Below are 17,450 nucleotides of genomic sequence, written 5' to 3' on the forward strand. Positions count from 1 at the left end.
AAATATTTTCAATGTATTAAATGCAAACCTGCCCTAGTGAATAATAGTGCATTAGCACAATAAAGTAATTAGAGACAATGGATATTGCAACACTTTATTACTATTGCTACTATATTATTTGGTGAACATTACAATTTTGTGCAACTTCATTCACAATTAAAAAACCTTGACCACCACTCTGAGCAGCTTGCTTGGCTGAGAGGGGGCATCGCCTGAGTTGACTAATTGCTATTTTTATAAGATGTTTAGGATATATTCAGAACAAGATACATGCTGGATGAGTTTTTTTAAAGTAAATGCTATATTATAAAACTTTTAAAAATTAAATATCCATACTAAAGAAAGGTATTTTTTTTCAATGTGGTAATGCTAATCTTGATTAGTTTAGCAATGTGCTCTACTATGTAACACACCCATTCTGGCTCCAGTACAATAACTAAAGCTGGTGACAGACATAGAGATAAATTCATTGGAATTTTGTTTTGCTCTCTTCCCCCAAACAAAACATGAAATGCAGAATATTATTATTACTCCAATTCATGCATACCAATTTCATGCTCTTCATTCTTCAAATCTTGCTGTTTATAATCTCTATCTTCACTCACGATATTAATCGTGTTTTTCAGTCTCACAACTTCTTCGTCTTTTCACTCTGGCTTCCTCGGCATGAATATATCTACCAAAACCAAAACAAATCCTTAATTTCTATTAGGGTATAGGAGAGTGTGTTATGAGTAAGCTGTAGCACATGCACAGTGGACAGCTGTGGCACGAGCTGGGCTTTGGCTCATGCTAATTATTAGTGGTCACGATTGTTATCATTATTAATTATCAACACCAGAACCCAAGTTAATTAAAATGTGAAAAATCATTACTGGTGAAATTTTCCTTAGTCCCATTTTTCACATATTAGCTATCAAAATTCTGCAGTACAGTTTTGTTAAGTATCAAATAGAAGTTTGACACCAACATGCCAATCAACAAAAAATGTTAGCAGAACTTTAAACTTCCATTATTTGTGCTTTTATTAATTGTTGCACAGCTCCCAATTACACAATAAATATTGATGCAGTTTGTGGACTGGAAGTACAAAGGCAGAAACATGCCAACTGAAGTATTCCATATCAGGAACCTTGGTGTTCAATGTCCAAGGATCCCTGAAGGCAACAGCATAGGTAGATAAGGTGGTTAAGAAAGTATACTGCCCATGTGCCTTCATTAACCTTCCTAGCTCACAGAAAACCTTCTCATGATTTGTGCACTTACAGAAAAAGCACAAAGAATGGTTGTGAAGACAAACATACAAGTGCAGTTGGTCTCTCAAAGAAAGTGGCTAGCATTCTCACTCCACATCCATTGTGTATTATCTTGCTATGGAATTAATCTACATATAATGTTTATTTTGTAATGCTTTAAAAGGATCAACAATCACATCAAAATCCACAATTATTATTAAATATGAATAGTTTTCCCATGATGAGAGTAAAATACATGCTGTATAAAATAAATCGATTTTTTAACAAGATATCAAAAATCAACTCTGCACTTTTCCTAATGTGCTAAGTTTACACTACTGAAGCACTCCTGCTCTTGCATGTAAATACCGTGGGTAAAACAGAAACTGGGGAAAGCAAGTTACTATTTTTTCAGTTTCAATTCCCCAAAGATTTTCCATGATTAATAAGGCTCAAATCATGAGTATGACAGAACCTTCTCCAAATGATTGGATAGATTGGCCACTGAAAATTGCCTCTAATCTATAGAAAGGTAGAATTTGAAGGAACAATGGAAATGTGGAGAAGATAAAGTGGGTTAATGTAATTGAGTATTTTAAGGATAGTGTGTAAAACTAAAACTGTAGTAACTCTCTAGAAACTAAGAATCATCCAGATAAAGTATCCTGCTGGACTGGTTCCCACCTTAAGCATTCATTCCCCTCCAAAACTGCACATGTTGGCTGCAATTTACATCCTTACAAAATGCACTTCAGCAACTCACAAAGGCTTCCAAACATGTGACTTCTAACAACAAAGGAAACAAGGATTGGTGTACGGGATCACTATCGCTTGCAAATTCCCTTCAAGTTATTCACCATCTAGAATGGAAATCAATTAGTATTCCTTGCTTGGTTTAAATCCAGTTAAGTCCCTACTCAACACTTCTGCTAGAATATATTCACCATATGGACCGCAGTAGTTCAAGGAAGTGGCTCACTTCTGTATCCTAAGGACAATGAGAAATGAGGAACAAATGTTGGCCTCTAAACATCCCACTGGTTAGAAAACAAGTCTTCATCCTTTGCAATAGGAAGCTGTACATCTTTGGGAATGGAAGGGAAATGGAATACCAAGAGGAAACACATAGTCACAGGGAGAATGTTCAAAATCCTTTTGGCAACACAAGAGAGTAGGTTTGAACCCAAGTTACTGGAACTGTGAGTTTGAGCTGTGCTATAATTGGTCCTTTCTTACTTACTCATCTTGATGCCCTCATAATTTTATGCAACGCAGTTATTATCTCTCAGCTTCCTCCATTTGATAACAAAAAATTGATCTAAATCTTCCCTCTCACTAGAATTCATTGAATTCTCTGCATCCATTCTTGTGCAATGAAATCTATCCTGTGCTCAGAACTGTATGCAGGACTCAAAATGTGGCTGAACTGGATTTGTACAGAGCTCGCCAGAACACCCAGTTCTAATATTGTCCAATGTGTTGTTGTTTCTCCACAGGACCCAACAGCCTCCAATTTACTGCCAATTCCTGAGTCTTGTTGCATCACTCCAAATGCAGTTGTGACTGAATGAGTTTATGTTCTCGATTGAACCACAGCCCAGAAACTGAAAAAAAAACTGTTCAGTTGAGAGCCAGGTGGAAGAAAATTTACAGACGAGCAGCAGAAATTTGACAGACATTTTGTGTGCATTGAAACTATGGAATTTATATTTTATAAAGTAGTCAGTGTTATACTTTTGTGTGTTTCTTTGAAAATAAAGAATACTTTGTGAATACTGGCTACATTTTTTTTACTGATTGAGGTTATAATTATTTTCCACAAGGAAACGATTTCTGGGTTTGCTGTCACTCTCAAGCGTCGATCAGACATCAATATTCTTTGATATAGTTGTGACAAGTGGCCAAGTGCTTCAATAATAGCTGCCGCAGTTTCTCCAAGCCTCTGTTCAACCAACAGCATGTGACTGCCTATTGTATAGCAGCAATACCCCTTCACTCTCCTAAATAATTTCTCTGACACTTATGGTGCACTTTAAATGTCTTCCATCTGCAGTGTTCTGCAGATACTTCACAATGGTGAAGAAACCAAGGATATGATACTGGTGCACCATCTACTGAACATCAGAGTTATTAATAAAACATTTATTGCTTAGAACATTAAAATATTTGTTTACTACAATGAAGGACAAATAACAGGAATTTAAGTTAAAAAACTATGGAAAGAGAAAAGCATAAACACAAAAGATTCTGCCAATACTGGAAATCTTGAGCCGCACACAAAAAATTCTGGAGGAACTCAGCAAGCCAGACAGCATCAATGAAGGGAATAAACAGTCAACATTTAGGACCAAGACCTCCATCAGAAGCAGAAAAGAACGGTTTATCGAGCGAAGTTCTACTTTTCTCCATTAATATTCATGTTCCTGCCATGATATTCCTGCCCTCTGTCACTCGGCTCCATAAAAAACATTCACTACAAATAGATGTTAAATGATTCTGATAATCTGTATGGTGCCATACTACAAGTAACAAAGAGGATTGTGTTCAAAGGGATCCCAGTTGAATCAATATTTGCACGTAGCTGGACAAAGTTGAAATGATTCAGTGTTAATTTAAGGGTAGAATTAGATTAACAGGCTGAAACAGGAAGTAATGTATTTCATCCGATTGACTCCAAATTTAAGCACAAAACGTCAGATACTCAAAATCACTACTGGATCATCTATTGGACCACACATTCTGTGCACCAAACTATGATTAGATCTCCATATTGCACCACACAGGCCATCCAGAAGAGACTGGCCAATATTCAACAACAAGGCTGAACTCAGGGATTTAGATTGAAATAAAGGAAAACTTCTTTAAGGAACACTCACAAGGCAACCTTACTGTTGGCAGAGAAAAAAAACAGCTGAAAAACTTTTCAAATCTGTAGTTACCTTGGGGCCATGGAGTATACTAGGAATGTCTCTACCCAATAGACTGCAAATCTGACCTTGTCAGCTGCTGAGCCTGTTCATCAACACAAACTGATTTCACAAAGCGATTAAAAAGTGCTGATATTTAGCTATAAATTGATGGCACAGGCAGAATAGCCAGTAAAGGAAAATCATTAAGCATTTAAAAAATTTTCAGCTTATTTCCTTACTACATCTCTATAAATCAGTCTGTTCTGTCTTTTTGAATTAATGGTCAACAAGCGATCGAACCATGAAGTATGCGGTACGGATAAAAACTCAAAATGACTTCAAAAATTGGGATAGAAAAATGCAGCACAAGATTGAATTGCTTGAATGAGGAAATAGACACTAGAAAGTCCAGCCTTAAGTGATCACTCATATATTTACCAGACATCCCACCTCTCCCGGAAGTCTCCCGCATATTGATAGCGGCTCGCTGATGCCCAGAAATTATATACAATATCCCAGAAATTGATTTTTTTTTGAGAGGGAGAGCGAGGGCGAGCATCCTGATTGGTCTCTCTTCGTGCTAAGTAAACCTATCAGTTTTCTCCGTGGGAGGGCTTTACAGTCGACCCCAAAAATAATGACAGAATTGCTTGCTGCACTGTTTGCAACAGTGACTTTTCTATTACCCATGGTAGGTTAAAATGTAAGAGGTGAGTTTAACAGGTGTCATTCATTCACTAGCGTGGCTAACGTTATTTAAACTAGCTGGCTAGCTGCTAAGGAGCTACTCTATTGATGTCCTACATGATGAGGCCAAACTCCCTGTAGACTTGCTTAAAGTTGTAATAGAATAAACATGATAATATAAGTACACATTTTAATGTCACATTTTCTGCATATACCCAACTTGGTTTACAGATTAGACAAAATCACTAAACAAAGTATTACATACACCCTTGGAGGTCGACGGGGGGGGGGAATATGGGGTTGTGGGGGGCGGGGGTACTACCTCCTTGAAATGGTGGTGCTACCTCCCTGAAATGAGTTTTTTCAGGGTGGGATGTCTGTATTTACCACTTCTTATTGCTACAGACAATGGCAAAACATTATAATTGAAACTGGAAAGTGCCTCTATCAATACAAGATGGTGGTAGCTCGAAAGAACTACAATCTTCTTTTCTCACCTGCCTATCACCTCTCCTGGTGCCCCTCCTCCTTCCCTTTCTCCGACAGTCTGCTCTCTTCTCCTATCAGATTCCTTCCTCTGCAGCCCTTTTCCTTTTCCACCAGATTTCACTGATATCTTCTAGCTATCCTCCTTCCCCTTGTTGGCCAGAAAGGACTACATTCAGTGGCCATTTTGTGAGACAGTCCTTGCGGTCGACATTTTGTGAACTGTTTGATGAACTGATTCCTGCTCTTAATCAGAGCAATTGAATGTGGACACACGGAGTTTCTGCTAATGGCCTGCTAAACCTGAGACCATTCTCAGATATGAAGCTATTTATTGTTAAAATGGCAGGTAAAGTCGCCATCCGGGCCCAGTGTCAGTTTGACTGGCTTGAACCAGTCAGAGTTAAATGGAACAAAAGAAGTCACCTAAACATGAAGTTGAGGACAAAGGCCATAAAACAATAATGTTTGTAGCCCTGGGCTATGTCCAATAGGAATCTGACACAGGTCAGTCAGGTGACCTACAGCCAATGAAACCGGATGAGGAAAAGTATAAAAATAGAGGATTTTGGGAGCTCAGGAAGTGACAATCTCTGGAGATGACATGGAGATCACATCAGGACCACAAGGGATACTTGGCCAGCATAAACTATTTCCTGGGTATTACCTTTTCTATGTTTTGGCTGTTTATGGAGTGTCAGGGAAGCTTAGTAGGTGTGTATACAGGTATTCGGTTGTATAAATTCATGTGCTTGTGATCTGAGCCAAACAGTACAAGTTCTCTCTGTGCTCAACTGATAATTATTACCAAGAGGCACTCCTTGTATAGGAATATGGAAAGTCTTTTGTAGAGGTCTTTAACAAATTTTCAATGTTGAAGCCCAATCTTTAAATGTGGGGCCTATGTCCCTTGTCTAATTTCTGAAATTAGAATCACATTCAGGGAGGAAAACCTTGCCAATCATTTTTGAGGCCAAAGTTTAAAATGACCTAGACTGCACGATTAATCTGGGACTGGGACTTCTGTCAGCACTGAAACATGGTTGGGCAGCAGAAACTTTTACATTTCTGATACCACTGGTCATATCACACCTCTGTTGGAAGGTGATGTGTAAGACAGCCCAAAGGGGATAATCATTAGTTTTAAGAGATGATCACAGAAAGGTATAAGCAGGCACTTCTACTGGGAGAATGACATGCCTAGAAATTGTTTGGTGTCTATAAAGGCCTATAAACCAAGTGGTTTGTAAGCGAGTTTTTTTGTATAATAGCTGTACCTTATTGTAATTAGGCACATAACAATAAAGTTGACTTCTTTGTGATGATCAATAAACCATCTGTTCAAGAGCCACTTGCCGGAAAATTCCAGCTGTGGGTACAGTGTAGAAAAGTGAATTCCTGAATGGACCTTACACTCAAGTTCTTCCGAGGGCTCACTCCACCATAAAAGAAAGGTAAGAGGGTTGGCTGTTGTGGGTTGGTTTGATTAGAAGTCAGTACATAATGACTAGAGGGTAATATTGGTGATGGTTGGCTGGGGAGAACTGATAACGGAGCTATCAGTGAGTGGCTAGGAGGCTAGTAAGAAGGACAGGTATCTGGTTGAGGATTCAGGGTATGAGCTCTTAGTTCCCTCTTTTCAATTACATCTCTACTACTAATGTTTTAGCCTGTTTCCTATAAACTAGCAGGATCACATTGATAAACTTTGATTGTCAAACTTATTTAGTTATATAACCAAGTTTAAGCTCTAAGTACTAACAAGCAAGTTTTCTTCCTTGGTTTAAATCTCTAGTAATTACTGAAAGAGCTACCTAGAGATGGGATGAACAGTTATGCACAAAAGTTTCACTATTTGAAATATGCTTTTCCTTCTAATATTGAAAATAGTTGTCTCCTTAAAATTTAGAGCAGGGGTTCCCAACCTGCGGTCCACGGGCCCCTCAGTTAATGGTAGAGGTTCATGGCATACAAAAGGATGGGTACCCCTGCTTTAGAGAATGTTTATTTTTTCCCCTCTTCTCTCAGTAACTACGCTGGGCATATTGCTATTGTGAGATGAAGTATAGTGCTGGCAGTGACTACTGGCTGATTTTCCCTCCCTCACAGTATTCTGCTGTACGTGAATACTGCAAACTGATATATAATCACAAGAGTTCCAAGATATCCATAGAAAAAGCAACAACTCCTACTTTGGTGATTCTGGCAACAGTTTTTGCTAATATGTGCACATCCTCCATTGTCTGAAAACATATTGTAATCCAAAGACTAATGCTACACTCAATACTGAGATTACATCCCTGATTGTAAGATGCATCAGTAAGCATACAGGCAAAAAGTTTTTTTTTGTTATTCCATGCTATTATTATGCCTCACACTAAAAAAGGTATTAATGAGGAAAGTGTATCAATTTAAGCAAGATACTATATGAAACTTGGGTCCCATGTCGCAGAAATTTTGCATTCCTTAATGGCTTAATCCTAAGGACAGGTCATTTTCTCTGATGGATCAAGGTGTGTTTGTTACTGGAGTACTGTCTTCGCAGTTTCAGATTAACACTTGCCCTGGTGAGTGACAAAGCGTTGGCTGAGGCTTTAGTTATTCTGTATGCTCACAGGAGGGAACTCAGTCTCATCATCCAGATGCAATGGTCCAGCAGCAAACTCGTGCTCCGGAATGATCTCACCACGCAGAGCACCACCTTCTTCAGAGTATCCTGAAGGAGAAGATTAAATATTGGTGTGGTCAGGTGACATGTATATTCACTTACAGCAAAGCCTGACAAAACACAGTCCAACTCCCCATACTGTAACACTGAAGAAAACATGTAAATTAGCACAGATATTTTCTTGTTATTAAGACAACATACGTTTCTTTTCTCTTATTTTCTGAGATAATATGCAACAGGGCACTCACATCCTATTGTTTTATGTGACAACAGCTAATTTACTTGGTAATGAAATTAGCTCACCATTATGAGAGTTTGGTTCCTAAGGTTGTCATAGCTGGGAGTGGTAGTGGGGATAAGCTCCCTCTGCCTATAAAGTGCTCCAAATGGTGTGCATCTCCAACAGCCTCTGACAACCAAGTCCAACCCTTGGCCTTCATGTGTGGCTTAGCTACTAGGCCCAGCGGAACTGTTTCCACTGACAAGGGAAGGGGCAAAGGCGGACCACTGGCGCCTCAAAACCAGTTGCTTCGGGCAGGTGGGGCTCGTCAGCCTTGGATGGCAGCCTGCCTCGGAGAAGGAAAACTCTGATTTTAAACCTCCGCTGCCTTGTGGGGAAAGGCTTCAGGAGTAAACCCCGAGGAAGAAATCTGGAGCCAGGGTCCCTAAGGCAGTTTGATGTTGTTTATGACTTCACTCTGTCAACCTCCGCGATGACACTGGTGCCAAGCTGTATCGGCGCTTGCCCTTCCCTTGGACAAGATCAGTGACATGGAGAGGGCAACAGCCGGTTCTTCAAATCTTCCCACCCAGGCTTGCGCCCTGGAGAGGACACAGTCCACCTGAAGCGCAAACCCATGAACCCCTGGGATTGACGGCTGCCTGCTATGAGAGTTTATTTATTAAAAGCAATAAATGCTGGAAATACTTAACAGATCAGGCAGCCTCCAAAGAAAGACAAGAAGAGGTAATGTACAGGTCAATGACCATTCATCAGTAATAGAAAACTTAAAAATTAAACATGGCCTTAAATAGCTGAGAAAGGCACAGATGGACAGAGGAGGATGCAGAACAAGAGACACTACATGACTTAAGTGGTTCATGATGTTGTTTTCGGGGTGATTAACTACAGCCTGTCTGTCTGGTGAGGTGTAAACAGAAAATGAATGAGAACTGAGAAGAAGGTAAAAGAAACCTCTTCTAGAACTGAGAGATACAAGACAGTTAAATATAATGACAAGTTCTGATACAAACTCAAAGGACTGATTAACTGAAACCATTGAATTCAATGTTGAATCCTAAAAGCTGTAACATGCTGATTCAGACAATCCGGATCCCTGAGATTAAACTTTGCTTCCTTGCAACAGAACAAAGGGTCAAAAGCACAAAATCTGAATCAGGTTTAGATCACTAATGTATGTCATGAAATTTGTTTTGTGTCAGTAGTATGGTGCAAAGCACAAAAATAAGTTACAATAATAAAAGAAATAAAATTGGATAGGTGGATGGATGGAGCAAAAGAGGAATAGCAAGGCAGTGTTCATAAACCATTCAGAAACCCAGTGGTGGAGGGGAAGAAGCTGATCCTAAAACATTGATTGTGGGCTTTTGCATCTCCTCTCTTACAGTAGTAATGACAAGAAGGCATATCCTGTATAGTGAGGATCCTTCTTGATGGATGTTGTCATCTTGAGGATGGATGTTGCCTTTTGAAGATGACAAAGGGGGTGTAAATGGAGGTTTTAAATGACAGGTTCAAACAATGGAGGCGCTCTGCAGTGATCACCCGGTTTGTGTTTAATTTGGAGGAATCCTCAGGGCGCACAGCAAATGCAGTCACTGTATTGGGAAGACTGCTTCTGGAAGGAGTTAATGAGCTCCTGGGTGGTGGGAAGGGATGCGATAAAAAGGCTGCGGGCTGCATCTCGCATTGTTCCATGCAAAGGTGATACAAGCCGGGGAAATGAATGGTAGTGTGGAGAGAAGAGTATACAAAGGTGCTATAGAACGAATAGACCCTTTGCAACAAAGAAATGAGAAGTGAGGATGTGTCTATGGAGGAATGAAGTTGAAGGTGGCAGAAACTATAGGAGATAATCTGTGACATGTAAAGGCTGGTGGGGCAAAAGTGAGGACTGGAGGGTCCTGTTCCTTCAGCTGGGCGGTCAAATAGGGGGAACAGCAGAAGTGGAGGGAACAGATGGTGGTTGAGAGCGTTGTCAGTTAAGGTACTTTAATTCTCCTTCGTACTCCCACTCCGACCTCTCCGCCTTTGAGCTCATACCCTGTTCCAGTTTTGACTTGCGTAAGCTTAAGGAACAGCACCCCATCTTCAAGACACTTCATAGCCCTCGGAACTCAGCACCAGTTTAAAATTCAAAATTCAAAGTAAATTTATTATACAAGGGGTGATTGAAAAGTCCATGGCCTTAGGTAGAAGGACTCAATTTTAGAAAACTGAGCACATTTATTTTTCAACATGTACATGTACACACTTAGTCCAGCGGTTGTGGAGCACACGGATCCCTCCTTTGTCGAAGTGGTTCACAGCAGGGGTGATTGATAAGTTCGTGGCCTGAAGGAGATGAGTTATTATCCTCAAACTTTCTGCATTATTACTCAGAGCTGAACTGCACGTGCATGTAACGAGAGCATCTTGGACCTCCAGGTGGTGAACAGCAGGGGTGATTGATAAGTTCGTGGCCCAAGGTAGAAGGAGGTGGCTCTCATTAACAGGGACATTGAGGAGCAGGTAAGGAGACAGATTCTGCAAAGGTGTAATAAAAACAGGGTTGTTGTGGTGGGAAATTTTAATTTCCTATATCTTGATTAGCATCTCGCTAGAGTGAGGGGTTTAGATGGGGTGGAATCTGTCAGGTGTGTTCAAGAAGGTTTCTTGACACAATATGTAGATAAGCCTACAAGAGGAGAGGCTGTACTTGACCTGGTATTGGGAAATGAACCTGGTCAGGTGTCAGATCTCTCAGTGGCAGAGCATTTTGGAGATAGTGATCACAATTCTACCTCCTTTACAATAGCATTGGAGAAGGACAGGAACAGACAAGTTAGGGAAATGTTTAATTGGAGTAAGGGGAAATATGAGGTGATCAGGCAGGAACTTGAAAACATAAATTGGAAACAGATGTTCACAGGGAAATGTACGGAAGAAATGTGACAAATATTCAGGGGATATTTGCGTGGGGTTCTGCATAGATACGTTCCAATGAGACAGGGAAAGTATGGTAGGGTATAGGATCTGTGATGTGCAAAGGTTGTTGTAAATCTAGTCAAGAAAAAAAGAAGAGCTTACAAAAGGTTCAAAAAGCTAGGTAATGATAGAGATCTAGAGGATTATAAGGCTAGCAGGGAGGAGCTTAAGAATAAAATTAGGAGAACCAGAAGCGGCCATGAGAAGGCTTTGGCAGATAGGATTAAGGAAAACCCCAAGGCATTCCACAAGTACGTGAAGAGCAAGAGGATAAGACGTAAGAGAATAGGCCCAATCAATTGTGATAATGGAAAAGTGTGTATGAAACAGTAGATAGCAGACGTACTTAACTTCAGTACTTTGCTTCAGTATTCATTATGGAAAAGGATCTTGGCGATTGTCGGGATGACTTGCAGCAGACTGAAATGCTTGAGCATGTAGATATTAAGGAAGAGGATGTGCGGGAGCTTTTGGAAAGCATCAAGTTGGATAAGTCGCCAGGACCGGATGAGATGTACCCCAGGCTACAGTGGGAGGCAAGGGAGGAGATTGCTGAGCCTCTGGCGATTATCTTTGCATCATCAATGAGGACGGGAGAGGTTCTTGAGGATTGGAGGGTTGCAGATGTTGTTCCCTTATTCAAGAAAGGGAGTAGAGTTAGCCCAGGAAGTTATAGACCAGTGAGTCTTACTTCACTGGTTACTTAAGTTGATGGAGAAGATCCCTTACAGGCAGGATTTATGAACAGTTGGAGAGGCATAATATGATTAGGGACAGTCAGCATAGCTTTGTCAAAGGCAGGTCGTGTCTTACAAGCCTGACTGTATTTTTTTGAGGATGTGACTAAACACATTGATGAAGGTAGAGCCGTAGATGTAGTGTATATGGATTTCAGCAAGGCATTTGATAAGGTACCCCATGCGAGGCTTATTGAGAAAGTAAGGAGAGATGGGATCCAAGGGAACATTGCTTTGTGGATACAGAACTGGCCTGCCCACAGCAGGCAAAGAGTGGCTGTAGACGGGTCATATTCTGCATGGAGGTCGGTGACTGGTGGAGTGCCTCAGGGATCTGTTCTGGGACCTTTACTCTTTGTGATTTTTATAAATGACCTGGATGAGAAAGTGGAGGGATTGGTTAGTAAATTTGCTGATGACACAAAGGTTGGGGTTGTTGTGGATAGTGTGGAGGGCTGTCAGAGGTTACAGCGGGTCATCGATAGAATGCAAAACTGGGCTGAGAAATGGCAGATGGAGTTCAACCCATATAAGTGTGAAGTGGTTCATTTTGGTAGGTGAAATATGATGGCAGAATATAGTATTAATGGTAAGACTCTTGGCAGTGTGGAGGATCAGAGGGATCTTGGGGTCCGAGTCCATAGGATGCTCAAAGCAGCTACGCAGGTTGACTCTGTGGTTAAGAAGGCATAAGTTGTATTGGCCTTCATTAATTGTTTAATTGAATTTAGGAGCCGACAGGTAATGTTGCAGCTATATAGACCCTGGTCAGACCCCACTTGGAGTACTGTGCTCAGTTCTGGTCGCCTCACTACAGGAAGGATGTGGAAGCCATAGAAAGGGTGCAGAGGAGGTTTACAAGGATGTTGCCTGGATTGGGAAGCATGCCTTATGAGACTAGGTTGAGTGAGCCCGGCCTTTTCTCCTTGGAGTGACAGAGGATGAGAGGTGACCTGATAGGGGTGTATAAGATGATGAGAGGCATTGATCGTGTGGATAGTCAGAGGCTTTTTCCCAGGGCTGAAATGGTTGCCACAAGAGGACACGGGTTTAAGGTGCTGGGGAGTAGGTACAGAAGAGATGTCAGGGGTAAGTTTTTTACTCAGAGGGTGGTGAATACGTGGAATGGGCTGCCGGCAACGATGGTGGAGGCGGATACGATAGGGTCTTTTAAGAGACTTTTGGATAGGTACATGGAGCTTGGAAAAATAGAGGGCTATGGGTAAGCCTAGTAATTTCTAAGGTAGAGACATGTTCAGCACAACTTTGTGGGCCAAAGGGCCTGTATTGTGCTGTAGGTTTTCAATGTTTCTATGATCCTGTGGATAGTCAGAAGCTTTTTCCCAGGGCTGAAATGGCTATGTAACATGCACCTGCAGTTCAACTCTTTGAGTGAAAATGCAGAAAGTTTGAAGTTAATAACTCATCTCCTTCTACCTTGGGCCACGAACATCAATCACCCCTGCTGTGGACCACTTCTGGAGGTCCAAGACGCCGACTTCTACAAAGAAGGGATCCGTATGCTCCACGACCGCTGGAGTAAGTGTGTAAATGTAGGAAAAATAAATGTGCTAGCTTTTCTAAAATTGACTCCGCCTACCTTAGGTCACGAACTTATCAATCACCCCTCGTACATAGATGTTACCATTTACCGCTTTGAGAATTATTTCTTGCAGGTATTTGCAGGAAAAATACAAAGAAAATTTTCCAAAAAAATATATACATAAACAAAGATTGACAAGCAACCAAAGTGCAAAGGCAAACCAACTGCAAATAAAAATAATACCAAAAAGAAATCATTGAAGGTGATTCTGTAGGTTGAAGGATCAGTTCAGAGTAGTGCCAATCCATGCCAGGTCAGGAGTCTAATAACTTTCTGAACCTGGAGGTATGGAACCTAAGTGTTCTGTACCTCCTGCCAAACAGTAGCAAGGAAAGGGATGGCAGGGATCTATGATGATGGATGCTGCTTTCTCGTGGCAGAGCTCCACGTAAATGTACTTCATGGTGGGGAGGGCTTTGGTTGCGATGGACTGGACTGTATCCACCACTCTCTGCAGCCTTTTCTGTTCCTGGGCATTGGCATTTCAATACCAGGATGTGATACAACCTGTTTGATCAATATTGATCAACTCTAGATACTCAATCTTTAGAATTTCAATCAGAAATAGCTAGTTCCAATGAATGATCACTAATCTGTAACATTAAGCCTATTTTTCTCCCTTCACAAATGTTGACTGAGCTATTGAACAACTTTAACATTCTCTTTTATTTCAGATTTTCAACAACTGCAGCATTTTATATTTTACAGTTCCTGCACTTTTTTTCCCCCTCTCTGCCATGACCTTCCTCTGTTTACACTTCCTCTACATAGCTAAACTGGGATTAATAGGCCTACAGCACCTTCTCGCAGCTAAAACCACCATTTTGTGGCCAGTTACTGGCCATCTTCCCATTCTCTACAACTTAAAACCAGTATGACCTTTTGAATTCAGATGAAAATCACTGGCCTGAAATATTAACTGAGCATTTCCAACTCATTCTGTTTACACTTCAGATGCCCAGCATCTGCAGGGTTTGTTTTTCTCTTTAGCTTGTCTAAGTTATTCACCTCATAGTGTTTGGAATTCTCTTGTGTGATGTAAAGTCCAGAGAATTCTCTATACACTGCATTGTACAGCTGTACAGACGTCTGTGTACCAGCTCCCTTTATATAGAACTCCCTATTTGGCACCCACTGCACAGTAACCTGGTCACTCACTGAGGGGCAACACAAATGGGCAAAATTAATTCGATACCTGATGCCGTCGACGCTGAAGGCACTGGGCTGCTTTTGGCAACGGTTGCTGCGTATGTTGGAGAGATGGAAGGTGCCAAGTCAGATTTATCAGTGTTACAGCTGTCATCTTCATTGTGTAGCCTAAACCAGTACAAAAAAAATAAGAGCTACATTGAGCATCCTCACAGTAGATGTTATTCTTTTATAGTGCTGCATAGGAAACAGATCTTGAACAGACCCTTCATTGGTATGAAACATCAACTGTTTATTCCCCTCCACGGATGCTGCTTAACCTGCAAGGTTCCTCCAGCATTTTGTGTACGTTGCTCAAGACTTCCAGCATTTGCAGAATCTCTTGTGTTCATTGAACTATTTTTCATTATCTTCATAATTTACTGGATAGTTTTCACTGATCTGGTGTGAACAGTTAAGCAAAAGAGCACAATGTACTGCATTTTACACTGTGAACTTTGTTCTATTTAATTCAGGTCATCTAGTTCATTCTGGCTCCCAACACACCCAGTCCCTTATTTCCCCCAGCACTCTATAACATATTCTCTCTCACTAAGCCCATCAACTCTCCTTTGGCCAGTTATCCACACAAAGTGGTAGTCAATTAACCTCCCAGCACACCTAAGGGATATAGGAGGTAAAGAGAGCGCTCTGTGGGAAGTAATTCCATGATAGGGAGAACATGCAAAACAGCACAGCAACCAAGGTCAGGATCGAACTTGGATCCCTGCAGATGTGAGGCAGTAGTACCAACTGCTGCATTGTGCCTCAGAGTCTGAAGAAAGCCAACTCAAGCCTCACTACAAACAGCTCAAATTTTCCTCTAAATACTGATTTTTAAAGGTAAAGATCAACTTTATTTGTCACAAGTGCATTAAAATATACAGTGAATTGCATCATTTGTAATGTGCTGGGGGCAGTCCAACAGACGTTGCAATGCAACATAGCAAGCTCACTACTTACTAATCCTAACCTGTATGTCTTTGGAAACCAGAGTCCCTGGAGGAAACCCACGCAGTCACAGGGAGAAGTTGCAACTCCTTACAGACAGTGGTGGGAATTGAGACGCGATATTCCGATCACTGGCACTGTAACAGTGTTACACCAACCACTACACTACATTTGCTCCATTTTGATTTCCATGATAATAATCAACAGTACTGGCTTCTTTACAGTATTTCAGTCCTAAGGAAGGAGGGTTAGGTCCTAGAACTGTTCCAGAAAGCCAAGGTTAGATGCATCATGCACTGGCTTGGAAGACAAGCTGAAGGTAAGCGAGACACAAGGAACAACAAGGTAATGGTTAGATGGCAAATGGGCACTTCAGATTTGGTTGCAGCCTTCCGAGAAAGAATAACTCCAAGACACACTTTTGAGTTAGGATATGCTTCAGGGTAGAACACAACAGAGATCTCCAATCTATTGTAGTTGAAATACTGATTACAGTTTGCCTGAGAGAGTCATTCTGTGCATTAAGCTCTACTGCAGTGTAAAGTTGAGACATTATGATCTCATTTATGTTGTTGATTATAACTATGTGCACTGCTCTAACAATACCTCAAATAAACAATATGTCTGTCCTTAGAGCTAGTCATTAGCTTCAGATATTAGAATGAATGCTAGATGCCTCCCTTTACAATGTTTACAATTAAGTACAATTAGAACACAATCCCCTTTAAAGTTGATTAACAGTATAAGTGTGCACAAATGTCAGGCTCTTTTGCTTGGTTCTCCATTTAAAAAAAAATCAGTGAATTATGAAAACTTAAGTTTCCAATAAATATTTGCTACATTTTATAATTGTTCTTCCTCCATTTGAGTGATATGGCAATATTTCTTTCCTTAACAGAGGAATTTGTGATGACCCTCAGAACAAGCTCATCAACCCTATTCCCCCATTTATTTCTCTGTAGCCTACTCTCTCTCACATGTCCATGGACTCTAACTTCATCTGTTTAATACCCACCTACACCAGGGGTAATTTACAGTAGGCAATTAATCTGCAAACCACAACCTATCTTTAACCCCTTCATGAGTTAAATGTCACTGTGATGTCAAGAATGAGGAATTTTTTAAAAAACAAGAAACCACGTAGAGCCTGATTCTTCCTTCAAACACCAGTAATTCACAACCAACAAAATAATGACTATAAATTAACTGGGCCAAATTGTGGAAAAGAGCAGGGTGTACATTGACAGATTATATTTTTTTGTGTGATTTGCAATGTCTGCACATAAATGGAAGCAGCAATTAATTGTGAGGAAGGCACTTTCTGGATAATCATTGATATCATTAAGTGGTCCAAAAGACCAAAATTTTATTCCCTTTACCACTAGTGCTCACTTGAACAACTTCTCTGCAGAGTCTAGGCATTACCTAACAGGAAGAAGAGCAGCACGCACAGCTCTCCGGCGAAATGGTATCGTATCCGTTAAATAGGGGCCGTGGACAATTCTGATTTGATGGAGACAGATGTGAAAGCACAGAGGAACATCTGGAGAAATTTCTGAAATGCCAGTTTGCTGCCGCTGTTACTGTGTGATCGAGAATCTCCGGAGGGAAGGCCCCAAAATCCCCGGCTTTGCTTGCTGCTGGCGACCGAGGCTGAGTCAAAGCGTTCGGCAGAGATGGCGCTCGGTACTCGGAGTCGGAGGGCCGATCGGAGCTCTAAGTTTTCCGACGACTCAGAGTTGGACTGTGGTCGGGCATGGCAGGGAGAGTTTTCTTCC

At 41.0% G+C, this 17,450-nt stretch overlaps 2 protein-coding genes across 5 annotated transcripts in view; one reads left to right on the top strand and one right to left on the bottom strand.

Moving 5' to 3' along the window:
- The window catches only part of arsg (arylsulfatase G), a 269,510-nt gene extending 266,517 nt beyond the window's left edge, over nucleotides 1-2,993 (top strand). The window contains exon 13 of one of the 2 annotated variants that reach the window (XR_011883078.1): nucleotides 2,732-2,993. Coding sequence is in view for 1 of the 2 variants with exons in the window: in XM_072242603.1 (XP_072098704.1) it covers nucleotides 2,732-2,733 (2 nt within the window). In the remaining variant the exon portion in view is untranslated. The remainder of the gene's footprint in view (nucleotides 1-2,731) is intronic. The other variant, XM_072242603.1, reaches the window with a different exon arrangement.
- Nucleotides 81-17,450, bottom strand: part of wipi1 (WD repeat domain, phosphoinositide interacting 1) — a 111,468-nt gene continuing 94,098 nt past the window's right edge. For 2 of the 3 annotated variants that reach the window (XM_072242608.1, XM_072242606.1), the window contains 3 exons: nucleotides 14,729-14,850; nucleotides 7,933-8,033; nucleotides 81-676 (listed from right to left, as the gene is read on the bottom strand). In XM_072242608.1, coding sequence (XP_072098709.1) covers nucleotides 629-676; nucleotides 7,933-8,033; nucleotides 14,729-14,850 — 271 coding nt within the window. In that variant the 3' untranslated portion in view covers nucleotides 81-628. Of the gene's footprint in view, nucleotides 677-7,880; nucleotides 8,034-14,728; nucleotides 14,851-17,450 lie in introns of all 3 variants that reach the window. The other variant, XM_072242607.1, reaches the window with a different exon arrangement.

This window comes from Mobula birostris, chromosome 24 (assembly GCF_030028105.1).
Source record: "Mobula birostris isolate sMobBir1 chromosome 24, sMobBir1.hap1, whole genome shotgun sequence".
Lineage (NCBI taxonomy): Eukaryota > Metazoa > Chordata > Chondrichthyes > Myliobatiformes > Myliobatidae > Mobula > Mobula birostris.